Source organism: Pogona vitticeps, chromosome 3 (genome assembly GCF_051106095.1).
Source record: "Pogona vitticeps strain Pit_001003342236 chromosome 3, PviZW2.1, whole genome shotgun sequence".
NCBI lineage: Eukaryota > Metazoa > Chordata > Lepidosauria > Squamata > Agamidae > Pogona > Pogona vitticeps.
Genome location: NC_135785.1, coordinates 94,557,226 through 94,570,809, shown reverse-complemented (window position 1 = coordinate 94,570,809; position 13,584 = coordinate 94,557,226). Strand labels below are relative to the sequence as shown.

General features: G+C 38.9%; 1 protein-coding gene across 12 annotated transcripts in view; it reads right to left on the bottom strand.

The window, feature by feature from the left end:
* Window positions 1–13,584, bottom strand: part of HERC4 (HECT and RLD domain containing E3 ubiquitin protein ligase 4) — a 68,473-nt gene that overhangs the window by 22,106 nt on the left and 32,783 nt on the right. For 8 of the 12 annotated variants that reach the window (XR_013543816.1, XM_020809406.3, XM_020809404.3 and 5 more), the window contains exons 14-17: window positions 10,663–10,852; window positions 8,592–8,764; window positions 6,522–6,641; window positions 289–312 (exon numbers count right to left, since the gene is read on the bottom strand). Coding sequence is in view for 10 of the 12 variants with exons in the window: in XM_020809406.3 (XP_020665065.1) it covers window positions 289–312; window positions 6,522–6,641; window positions 8,592–8,764; window positions 10,663–10,852 (507 nt within the window). In the remaining 2 variants the exon portion in view is untranslated. The remainder of the gene's footprint in view (window positions 1–288; window positions 313–6,521; window positions 6,642–8,591; window positions 8,765–10,662; window positions 10,853–13,584) is intronic. The other 4 variants (XR_013543817.1, XM_020809410.3, XM_078390890.1 and 1 more) reach the window with 1 other exon arrangement.

Here is a 13,584-nt window from a genome sequence, read left to right as displayed (position 1 = left end):
TTGTGGATAAATGCAAAGGATTTAATTTTAAATTTCTTGCTTCCACAGATACAGTTCTGGAATCTTTGCTTGACAAATAGATGTATTATAGAATATTCAGCTCATAAAGATATTTGGGTGTCGTTGTGTTTTTTTGAAGGCTTAGGTGTACCTATCTACATGAAATATCTGTGCCATTTGATCTAATGGCTATATCCACCACAAATACATATTAGAATGATACCTACAGGTCAACATCTTTGTGTCTGATTTGCAGAACTTTACTGCGAAAGTCATATAATTTCTTACCTCATTTAATCCATGGCTGATATCCTACTCATAGCAGTGCACAAAAGGCAGCAGTAACCAAGAGAGGAAAAAGCACTGTTAGGTGAAGAATATATATATGCAGAAACTAACACTAGAGTAAGAAAAAAATAAAAGTGTTTGTCCATTTTGTTTTCTTTTCTTTTTAAAAATGTGAACCCTGTGCATACAGGGCATTGAGTGGAGACTATTATATGCACAAGTGAATTTTGGAACACACATGGTGCTTCTGTACCCATATCTAGACCCAAGGCTAATAGACAAATGGGGCTTCCACTACAGCCATGCCTAACCTTCAATCCTATTCATGGGAGAAAGTCAGGATATATAAATCAAATGAATAAATAACATTAACTTTATAAATAATCTGTGTATACCTTGTTGGAATCTCTACACTTCCCAAGCGAGTCATCTCAGGCATATTTCCCCTGCCTCAGGCATGCAGAAGGTAGCTGTGCCTAACTGAAGATATGTGCTCAGCTACAGTTCAGCTGCACAGGACTCTTGCATTTAATAGTTTGTTCCCTCAAACCCTACTCATAACCCTTTGCCACACCTCAGAAACAAGTGAGCAGAACAAAATAAAAGGACTATGCCTTAGCTCTTTCTTTTGATCAGTTACAGTGATAATGATGCCCTTGGTTTAGAAAAACTGGCAGATGAAGAGTTCAAATGACAACAGAGACACAAGCTGAAGCATTTGTAATACTGCGTTATTCAACAAACGAGTCTGGCCCCAAAGCAAATAATTCTCCAGCTTTAATATACTTAATACTGTATCTATTATTTAGGTCGTTTATTCCAAAACCTATCCCAATCCACCCTAGAAGATTACTGTGGGTAAACAGAAAATTTAAAAAATACAGTGGCGCCTCGACTTATGAACATCCCTATTTACGATAATTTTGAGTTACAACCAACTCCGGTTGCAAAATTTTGCTTCTACTTGCGACTGTTCCACTTAGGAACAGAAAAAGGCAGGGGGAAAAGGCGGGAAATTCAAATTTCTAACTGTAGGTGGCAACGAGGCTGCTTCTTTGTAGCTCTTTCTGAGTGTGATCAAAGGAGGCTTGGGACTGTCTGGCTTCTGCTTTGGAGTGAGCGTGTGTTTGTTTGCAGGGAGGTAAGGTGCTATTTTCTGCTTTTTAAAAACTGTTCTGGGTGTTTTTGCAGCACTGGGCATACTCCAGTCTTGCTTTTTTATGCCTTTGTGTCAGCAGTGGTGTCCTCCTGGGTCTCCTTCTATAGCCCCCTTTTCATTCAGATGGCGACAGATAGTGCGAGCTGACACTGTTGTACCCTGTGTCTGCAGATCAGCTTGAATTTGTTTGGAAATTCTATATCTTCCAAACTCTATATCCACCATTTGAACAACCCTTCGTTATAATTTTTTAGTAACTTTGCTAAACATTAAGATCTCTGGAGATGGACTTGTAGCCTTGAGATTGTCAATGTTTTTCCAAAAATTTTGCTCTCAAATCCACAGACAACTCTTGACACTTCATTGTTTTCTCCATGCTGAGTCACACACAATACAGAGGCTGAGTCAACTTTTCTCCATCTTAACTGGTTGCAAGTGTGATTACTATACTGCCCACATCTCTTACTTGCAACAGGTGTGTCTAAATATAAATTAAAGGAGCATCACATGCTTGAAAAGCAATTATTTCTTACATTTTAGGCAGGGTGCCAATAATTTTGGCCAGTGCATTTTTGAGTTTCTCTGTGGGATTGTATCAGATTTTACTTTTCTTCTGGTTTTGTGTGTGTGTGTTGTTCCAACGCAAACCAAAGGAATGAACATGTGAGTACCAAAACATTTGCAACTGCAACAATTTTCTGAGAAAAGGGCTGCATTTTCTGACAGAATTGAAAGGGTGCCAATATTTTTGGCCATGATTGTAGAAGTATGAATTGTCTTCTTTCACTCCTTGAGCAGCTGAACATCAGACTGTATTTATCAAAATCAGTATCCCTAAGCACAGCTCCTTTTTAACTTAGCTGACCTTTGGGTTCACTCCAAGCCATTACAAAAATATTTCAAACTTCTGACTTGAGATACATGAGCAGCGAAGAGTGACACTTCTGATTTAAAAACAGATGTGGTACTTAATGAGTGGTTTAAATTACTAGTGTGAGAAGGTGATTTGACAGAACTACTGTTGCTGAATGGAAAGGGCACAAACAAGAATTAGACTAATTAGAATGGTGTAACTAGAATGATGTAAATGTAAACACAGGCGTCTCCTCATAAAATAATCTCTTTGCATAATATGAGGGGAGACTGAATTTGCAGAAGTATTTTTATTACTGTAATTTAAAAATCCAGACATTTTGCTTCCTGCAGCCTTCTTGAATAGTTTTGAACATCCTTCTTTGTTTTCAAGATCAATCCTACTGCTAATGTGCTATGTTCAGTATAAGCCAAGAATATGTTTTGACCTTACGCAGGACCTCAAGTTGGTGTTTTGTACCAAGAGGAAAACACAGCAAAAAATCAAAATATTGGTATTTCCTAGCCACAGATGCCCTAAAACCCAGTAAATCTTTCATATTTCCAGACACTCTTATCATTTTTTTTTAAAAAATAGTTACGAGAAATGTACCTTTGCTTGAACCTGGCATGATTTTCTGTTAGAGAAATAACAATCTTGTATGCAGCCTGCAGCTGGGTTTCAGTGGGAAGAGGGAGTTCTTACAGAAACTAAAGTGGCTGTCTTTTGTAACTAACCAACTAGCAAAGTCCTTTTTAGCAAGCTTGAGACAAGCCTTAACTCCTTCTTCCTGTTGTTTTGCTCTCCCCTTCTGACTTTTGATCAGAGCAGACACGTTTTTCTTTGCTTCCTAACCTTCAGACCATGCAATCACATGGATTTCTCTCTCTTTCAAATGGCTAAGCGATTCACCCCTCCATTTTTATCCTTTTATTCTTCTGATGGTAACTAAAGATCAACTGTAAATTTTAAAAATTCTACTTAAGTTACTTGTGGAGTGATTTTTATATGCTAGTTGCTGTGTGAACAAAGGGGCTGAATGGAAGATGAGATTTTAGCTTTTCTCCTTTAACATTTCCCCAGTGCTGCAGCTGTTAGTTTTTGTACTTTATGCTCTGTGAACTAAAAAGGTAATTAACCAAAATCCCTCCAACATTTTCATCTATAATGCAAGTGAAATTCAACTGTTTTCAATAATACTACCTGAATTTAAAATGCTTAAGCCACCTTTGGCTCTTTTTTTAGGAGAAAAGTAAAGTAAAAATATTTTAAATAACTAATTTTTATAAGCAGTAGAAGTATAAGGCAGAGATGAAACTTTCTGCAGAAGCTCAACTCATGCGAGTAATTACACTTCTTTTCTCCCCCAAAGAGAACATGGAAGAAAGTTGACGTAGCTTCCATCCCACAAGTGATAGGTTTTACCTAACATACTGGCAGTGACCGACTGCTGGACCCACAAACAAACCTCAATAGAAGGAAAAGAAACTACTTCTTTTCTCCAGCAGCAACTGGAGAGGAAGAATAGAGAGAAGACATGAGAATAATTTCTCTTTCCCACCTCTTTATCTGGAAGATGAGTCATGGCAACTGGATTTCTTTCATATTAGGTTGAAATGTTTCACTACTCATCCAAGTAGCTTCTTCAGTCTAAGGAGAGTTGGTAGGAGATTCTTGATATACCGTATTTTTCGCTCCATAAGACGCACCTTTCCATAAGACGCACCAATTTTTTAGGAGAAAACAGGAAAATATAATCTGTTTTCTTCGCTCCATAAGACGCACAGACTTTCCACCCCCGTTTTGTGGGGGGAAAGTGCGTCTTATGGTGTGAAAAATACGGTATCCTCCATTTTGGTTTCACTTCCCCCTGGTCTGAACAGGCTCCTACCAACTCTCCTCAGACTGCAGAAGCCACTTGGATGAGCAACGAAACATTGCAGCCTAATAAGAAAGAAGTCCAGTTGCCATGACTCAACTTCCAGATAACCTCACCTGGATGACTGAGAATCTTCACAGATGTATTTCCCTACCCCTTGTACTTTGGGGGGAAGTAAACACAGTAAGAAAGCATTGCAGGTGCTTTCTACAGAATAATATATAAAAGAGAACCTACCTCTATACCCCCACCCAATTATGCAGGGTTAACACTGAAATTTTATTTTTCATTTCCCTGACTTTGCCTGACCAACATTTGTCAATTTCCTTGATCACCATTTAGATATAATCACAAGTTAAAAAATGAATGGGTCATGTTGCAAATCTTAATGAAATGTTCCACTCTACAACTACGCAAGTCTCAGCTGCAAAAAATATTTGTCAAAGCAAGAGATTTAATATCAGCTTCTTTCAACATTAACTGCAGCGACATCAGTTTCACAACTGCACAAAATTTACACCAAGATACAAACTTCAATTCAAGTAAACTCTGAATGCTAACAAATGACACAACATTTTTGTTACTGTTTTAGAGGTACACTAAAAATTATATAAACATTCTATCTAAAATGGTTTATCTGAAGCCACATTATTAAACATAGTTTTGAAATTGTAATAATCAAGTTAGAAAATTTACTTTGCATGGTGCAGAGTAGAAAGTGCTAGTTGACTGTGAAATCCAACAGCCGCAAAACTCATCTGGAACTTTGTGCTGGGTGGGTTTAGCAGGAGACAAACATATTCATTCTATACACAAGCATGACCCAAAACTTGCTTATCTTTATATATAAATTAAATGCAGTACTAACAGACAGGGATGAAAAAGATGTTTAAAAGGTGTTTAAAGTTTGTATCTTGCTAAATGTTTAAACAAGCCTTGCTTTGCAAAAGCTATAGGCAGACCTTGAAAAGCATGTAGGGACAGAGCTCAACAAACACATTGGGCTGGTTGCTGGGGGTGGAGCTGAGAAAAAAGTGGAGCTGGGAAAGCGCATCATTAAGTTTTACTTGTATTCTGCTACTTCTCTATTGCCACAAGAACAGATCATGCTCTTGCAGCAGCAGGTCAAAATCCACTGCTTGAATATATTTTAATCACAATTTCCCTGACTTTCCCTGATTTCAGACCAATTTCCCTGACTTTCCAGAAAGTAGCAACCCTGTTATGAAAATGTTTTTTCAACTTTCTTAATGAGCTTTTGCAGAAGCCAGGACTGAAGTGCTGCTTGCACCTCTTTGCACAAATATAAACAAACTCCCATCATTTTCTGGACCTTGCTGCGTGTGCTATATGACTTACAAAAATGTCAATAGGTTCAAAAGAGATGGATCTGGCTAGTAATGCAAGGCAAAGTTGTTGGATGCTGTCCTGTATTATGCCACAGCGGTAACACTTATAAGTCAGTAGGCCAGTTGGATACAACCATGATTTGTTATATTAAAAGCGAGCAACGAGCCTCGGCTGGATAGCTCAATGAGTTAGTCTCAGAGGCTGGGAATTGAATTCTCCACTGTGCATCCCAAAAGAGTCAGCCTGTGTAGCCTTGGCCAAGCTGCGTAGTCCCTGGGTGCCCACCCCCAAAGGGAATGGTAAACTACTTTTGAGTACTGTACTGTCTACTGAGAAAATCCTGAAAAGGGTCGCCATAAATTAGAAATGATTTGACAGAAAACAATTATTATTATTAATGAGCCTTTGTTGTCAAGCACTTTTTTCTCTCACAGGCCAAGTTTGGAAACTTATAACCATGGTTTGAAGTTTACCAGTTTCTCATTTCACCCAAACCAAGCCTTACACTATTTCAACTATCATATACTATGCTACCTAAAAACATTTATTTTTCTCTCCAATGTTAATCAAAGACTGGGTTTTTTTGTACAGAGACTTGACAAATTATGCAATGTTTGAGAAAGGTTCATCCCCCCCAAGACAAGAACTGACAGGAAAATTAAGAACCACTCTGAACAGACAACTTGTCAAGTATAAGACTATTCTGCACTTATCATTTCAGATTTCAGAAATGGATTCTGTAACTGCATATATACACTTGGGTTGGCGGGGGGGGGGGGAGATCCCTACACATAAACAACTAGCATGCCAGGATAATTTTACATTCTTCTCCCAACACATGGTGTTAATGTGTCCACAAACTTATTTTAGACTTGAAAATTCTGTATCAAGCAAAACATAAATGCAGAAACTGTTATACCACATGAAAACATACAGTATCTGTGTACCACATATGTAAAAATATAGTAAGAACAATAAGCAGGGATATTTACCATTCCATAAGTCTGATGGTGGTTCCAATTGACGTAGTCGTTTCCTATGTCTATCAAATCCTGTATTTCATGTATGTAGAACTTATCATACTGTATGATTTGCCCACCTCTTTCATTAACCTAAATATTAAACAAAATGTGATTTTTTCACTACAAATACTCTACTTTTCACTTCACCACATTAATATTTATTTATTTATTTATACATATGTGTATTTTGCACATTTTAACAAGTCTTCAGAGCTTCAAAGCGATTTCACACCTGATAAAATGGTAAGTACTAAAACATTTATCTAATTTTTATGACTTTACTTGCAAGACTGTAATCCACCCCCAAAATGTACTGTCAGTAGATTCAATTTAAAAGTTAAGAACTATCCAGAACTGAGTTCACACTACCTACTCTTTACAATCAAAGTATCCTCTGAATATTTTGATAGTAAAGAGCAGAAACGTAATAATGAAGAAAGTTAATTGGACTTGTATATAACTGTACACTCGGTTGTATCATACGTGCATAACTATTCCCTAGGAAGCTGGGCTGAGGGTGAAGGCCAGGTATGTTTGCATGGATGTTTTGCTGAGTTTTTTTTTCTGGGGTTTCTTTTTGTCTCCTCACCACATGGCCTGGGGGTGGGGCCTAGGGGGTGGGGTTTTCTGCTTTAAAAGAGCGTGTCCCAGGACCCTGGACCCTTTTCCCTAGGAAGCTGGGCTGAGGGTGGGACTTTAAAAGAGCGTGTTCCAGGACTGCGTGCCTAACGGCGCGCAAAATTCTCAAATTCTATCTCTGGCCTTAATATGGTAAATAGGAAAGCCAATTAGATTTGCATAATCCTGGGAGGCAGGAAAATTTTAAGGGTCAGATCATACTTCCACACTATTAAAGAGCAGGCCGGGTAGGTGGGGCTCATCAGCCATGGAAGGCAGCCCATCTAGGAGAAGGAAAACTCCGATTTCAAACCTCCACTGCCTTGTGGCTATATCCACTCATGGAAAAGGCTTCAGGAGTTAACCTAGAGGCAAAATCCGGAGCTGGAGTCCCGAAGGCAGCTCATGTCGTTCTGCCAACTCCTGCGACATTGCTGGAACCAGTTGTATTGGCTCTTGCCTTTCCATTGGACCATTTCAGCAATGTGGAGAGGGGGGATCTGCTGCATGGGTAACAGCTTATCCTCCATACTACCTTACCCGGGCTTCATGCTCTGGAGAGGACATTCCTCGATTCAGAGCATGTCACCATAGTCTCTCGAGACAGAAGGATGCCTATGGAGAACTATTCCTGTTATGGAACTGGAAAGCAAACATCTCTCCTGATATTTAAGAGAAGATTATGGAGATATGCCCATTACTGGTTTGAAAACAACAGTATTCAAAAGAATTCTCCCACTCCCTTCAGGAACAGATACCTTATTAGTTATTTATAGTTAAATAATAGTAAGAGATTGCCTTTGAAATTAATCATTTCTAGGACAATATTGTACTGTTGCAGAGACGAACAAATTGTTTCAGAAACGACCCTGGATTTTACTCCAAGATCCATTATCGCCAACTTGATACTTAAAATTACTTGCCATTATTAGCAACATGCGAACAAGGCTGCTATATTAAGAATGGGATTCTTGTGGCATACCGTTAACTTTCTAATATTTTAAATACTGTTTTAGCTATCAGTTCCTAAGACATCTAGATTTAGAATCATAGTAAACAAAAAAGAATCCTCACTTGCTTTAGCTTTGTTCTTTTGTCTTTTGTAGCAGAAACCTTCTCTTTGTGGTTTGATCATGAGCATGGCTACATAGCGCATTGAGTTAGGTCTTGGTTCTGACGCTATATTAAATCTCAAGTAAGCTCTTTCATTCATCTTCAAGATAACACAAGGAAATGATTTATCCAGTGGCACATGCTTAGATGTCAAATAAATTCTAATGGTACAGTCAGAATGCCTTACAGATAAACCATAATGGTAAACCTCCATGCAGACAGTCAATTTAAGTGAATTTATTTAAAGATTCACTGTATCTATCATGTTTATTATAACTTAGAAATAAGGATACAACTATCAAGACATACCCTATGCAAAATTTCCAAAACCTTGAGGGATGTGTGTAGACAGCTGCTAAAGATTCTTTGCTCTGAAGTAGGGAGACCCATCTTGTACAGTTTCAGAAGGTGGACTACAACATCTTTGTAAAGTTCCACTATTTTGAGGAATAAGGGAGGCTCCAATGCAGACCACCAGTTTTCTAAGAGATAAAAAGGAATGTGTGACAAATTTAGCATTTAGTAGCAGGCGAAAGTACTGCACAGCATACCGTATTTTTCCATGTATAAGACGCCCTCATATATAAAACATCCCCTACATTTCTAAATCAAAATTTCTTTCTTTGCAAAAAGCAACTTTCCCCCTCCAGGTTTTGCAAAGAAAATGGAGGGGGAAAGCGATTTCTGCTTTCCCCCTACATTTTCATTTTTCGTTGCAAAAAGCAGCTTTCCCTCTCCAGGTTTTGCAAAGAAAATGGAGGGGGAAAGCGATTTCAGCTTTCCCCTTACATTTCATTGCAAACATTTAACAATGAAAATGTAGGGGGAAAGTAGAAATTGCTTTCTCCCTCCATTTCCTTTGCAAAACCTGGAGGAGGAAAGCTGCTTTTTGCAATGAAAATGTAGGAGGAAAGCAGAAACCGCTTTCCCCCTCCATTTTCTTTGCAAAACCTGGAGGGTAAAACTTTGATCCCTCTCCCACTCTTCCGAGTATAAAACAACTATCACACACCCTTAGTTGCCCTGTGTTCTTCCACCCAACCTAGGTTCACTTTCGGGTGTGACATTTATTTTTCAACCCTTTCCTGCTGCCACCAGAGGAGTCGCTCCTCACTACATCAAATATTACTCTTAAATCAGTATTATTCATTAAAACAATGTTTATTCAAGTGTTCATAAGTAAATCATATAAAGTTAATCATGGATGGTTATTCATTCAATTAACTGTGCTTTGATAACATTTATATTTGCTTATGAATAATCATGTTACTCAAGTTCTTATCTTGTTCCTTATCTCCCTATTCTTCTCTAACACAAGACTGGTCCTAACGGCCTAAACTACGACCCTCAAATTTTATTTTAGGAAAAAGTGTCATTTTATACATGGAAAAAGACGATAATTAGGCTTGCATATAACGGCCAAAGTCCTGTTGGCATTACTTCTGTCAGTGCATTGTGTAATCAGGTGAAACGGAAACCACGTAACTGACTGAATAATTGAATTGTGCAGTCCATGTTGCTGGGGCAGAACACCTAGCACATTTATTACAGTGTAACATTACACCATACGTTGAGTAACAGGATTCTGTCCAATGAGTGAAACCCAATGGTGTCCTTCAATCAGTAGAACTAACACTACTAGTAGAATGGATTCTCCCCACTGCTAGCATTACATTCAAAATACACACTGAGGGTGGAACAGCCCTTCAAGACAGATTTCGTGTCCTACGCAGAATGGGTGAGAAAGGAAAGTACGGAAAATTCCACTGTTTGTGAGGAAATTAATTCACACCATATTGCATGCTGACAATAGCGTCTATGCTTCAGTTCATCAGCTGTTTGCACTAAAAAAGCATAGAACATCCTGTTAGCCACTCTAAGTTCATATAGCTTCAATATGAGCAGAAAAGGTCATCTAGTTCTTTGATCAGGAAACAAAGAAAAAATTCTCTTTTACAGAACATGTACAGACAAAATTTCACAATGAAATCTTCTCTCCAGCTTGGTTATGAAGTAGCATGCTGTTAGGAAGAGAAGGAAGCAAAATCCCTGCTTTTTAGGGTGGAATCCCTCAAACACTGACAAAGAGCTCTGCAGCTCAGAATACGTTAAGTAATGTAAATATTAATTATGAACTTGAGTGGTTTAAGACTTAAAACAAGCTAAAACAAAAATGATGAACATGACAGTTTTATACCTGGTTGTTAGCTCTCAGCTATGACAAGATATGCATGCAAAAATACTTCCCTTTATTACTGTAATAAATACAATTTGCTAACAGTTTGAGAGATAATATATGCATAGGTTTACAAGCTGTTGCATCTTTGTAATAGGTTAATATGGAAATAATTAAAATAAAATTAAGCAAAACAAACCTTACCAAGTACTTTCAGTGGAGCTTTATCTAGATTCACAATAGCCGTTGCAAATGGAATAGCAAGTGTCATGTAGTTGTTTGCATCACTCATTAGAGGACATTCTGGCAAGGTTAGAAACAGCCTTAGGGCTTCAACATCAGGCAGGGAACTAGTCAGTTTAGGAATAAGGTTCTTCTCCAAACTAGCTGCCACCTAGGAATGTGGTACAAGACAGATTCTAGATTTAAATCAAAATAACTTTGTATCTGAACAAACCTATAAAACCAATTTGAACATAACCTTTATTTATAAAAAAAATGCATAGCCCTTCAAATAACACTGAACACAGTAAGAAATTTGTAATAATAATGATCACACAGAAATCTTTTTTACATAGCTAGTTCAAATAATGATAAAGGACAATGCCATTAGGGGCATTAATTTCAGTTCTCAAGTATAAGTGGTAGAATCCTCTTTGTTCTTTACACTTGTGCAATGCTCTGCAGCTCCAGGAGGTGGACAGTTTCCAAGCTTCTGCAAGTATTGCTTAATATCATCTTGTGCAAGATTGGAAAAATCAAACCAACTGCATAATTGAGTGTTGCACAAGAGGAACCAATGAAGAGGATTCTGCCCAGCATGTTTTCTGAAAGATACTGTCAAGAATCCTATTGGTATTTGCGTGAGATTTGTGTAATCTTCTACAGTTATTTGCCACTAACTGATGAGATGATAGGATGCATCTCAGTTCCATGGCGAGACAGATGACAGGCATGTGATCAAGACTGTCCTGAGACTTGTCAGCTGCATTAAGTTACACTGCTTTTTGTTGTTGTTTAGTCGTTAAGTCGTGTCCGACTCTTCGTGACCCCATGGACCAGAGAACGCCAGGCCCTCCTGTCTTCCACTGCCTCCTGGAAGTGGGTCAAATTCATGTTGATAGCTTCGGTGACACTGTCCAACCATCTCGTCTTCTGTCATCCCCTTCTCCTCTTGCCATCACACTTTCCCAACATCAGGGTCTTTTCCAGGGAGTCTTCTCTTCTCATGAGATGGCCAAAGTATTGGAGCCTCAGCTTCAGGATCTATCCTTCCAGTGAGCACTCAGAGTTGATTTCCTTCAGAACAGATAAGTTTGAACTCCTTGCAGTCCAGGGGACTCGCAAGAGTCTCCTCCAGCACCATAATTCAAAAGCATCAATTCTTCGGTGCTCAGCCTTCTTTATGGTCCAGCTCTCACCTCCATACATCGCTACTGGAAAAACCATAGCTTTGACTATGCGGACCTTTGTTGGCAAGGCGATGTCTCTGCTTTTTAAGATGCTGTCCAGGTTTGTCATCACTTTCCTCCCAAGAAGCAGGTATCCTTTAATTTCATGGCTGCTGTCACCATCTGCAGGGATCATGGAGCCAAAGAAAGTAAAATCTGTCACTACCTCCATATCTTCCCCTTCTATTTGTCAGGAGGTGATCGAACTAGAGGCAATGATTTTAGTTTTTTTATGCTGAGTTTGACTGGAATGCCACCACCTCCACTGGTCTTTTTGTTAGCCATGCTTTCTAAGGCCCACTTGCCTTCACTCTCCAAAATGTCTGGCTCAAGGTCAACAGCCACGCTATCTGGGTTGTCCGGGACATCCAGATCTTTCTGGTATAATTTCTCTGTGTATTCTTGCCACCTCTTCTTCATGTCTTCTGCTTCTGTTAGGTCCCTACCATTTTTGTCCTTTATCATATCCATCTTTGCAAGATGGCCCTCTTGTCTCTCCTTGCTATGCTTTGGAAGTCCGCATTCAATTTTCTGTAACTTTCCCTATCTCCTTTGCATTCTGTTTACCTTCTCTTATCTGCTATTTCTAAGGTCTCATTGGACAGCCACTTTCCTTTCTTGCATTTCCTTTTCTTTGGGATAGTTTTTGTTGCTGCCTCCTGTACAATGTTACGAGCCTCCATCCAGAGTTCTTCAGGCACTCTGTCCACCAAATCTAGTTCCTTAAATCTGTTCTTCACTTCCACTGTATATATTCATAAGGGATTTGGTTTAGATTATACCTGACTAGCCCAGTGGTTTTTCCTACTTTCTTCAGTTTAAGCTTGAGTTTTGCTATAAGAAGCTGATGATCAGAGCCACAATCAGTTCCAGATCTTGTTTTTGCTGACTGTATAGAGCTTCTCCATCTTTGGCTGCAGAGAATATAATCAATCTGGTTTCGGTACTGCCCATTTGGTGATGTCCATGTGTAGAGTCGCCTCTTGTGTTGTTGGAAAAAAGTATTTGTGATGACCAGCTTGTTCTCTTGACAACACTCTATTAACCTTTGCCCTGGTTCATTTTGAACTCCAAGGCCAAACTTACCAGTTGTTCCTTTGATATCTTGACTACCTATTTTAGCAATCCAATTCCAAGAACATCTTTCTTTGGTGTCAGTTCTAGAAGGTGTTTAAGTCTTCATAGAATTGGTCAATTTCAGCATCTTCAGCACTGGTGGCTGGTGCATAAACTTGGATTACTGTGATGTTGAAAGGTCTGCTTTGGATTCGTATTGAAATCATTCTAGACAGAAAAAGTCCCTGTTCCTAGACAGAATAAGGAGAGATCTGCAAAGGTACCAAAGAGAAAATCTCAGCAACATGTCTGGCTTCATTCCCTGTTCCTTCTCTTTTCACCTCACGCAGCTCTATAGCCCAAAGTAGGCAATATGCAGCCAGTGGACCAAATGCAGGCTCCCAGCACCTTTTTTGCACCCCCAAATCCCTGGTAAATCATACAGCCTACTTTCAGCAGCAAATCAGGGCAATGAACATTTATAGCAAGGATTCTGCCTGCTTTAAATGGCTTCATATCAGTTTGCTACCGAAATATGGTGTCTACGCAGAAGAAAACTGTTTAAAACAAGCTATTTAAAAACCCAACATATACCCTTGATTAAAAGGGTTTTTCCTGG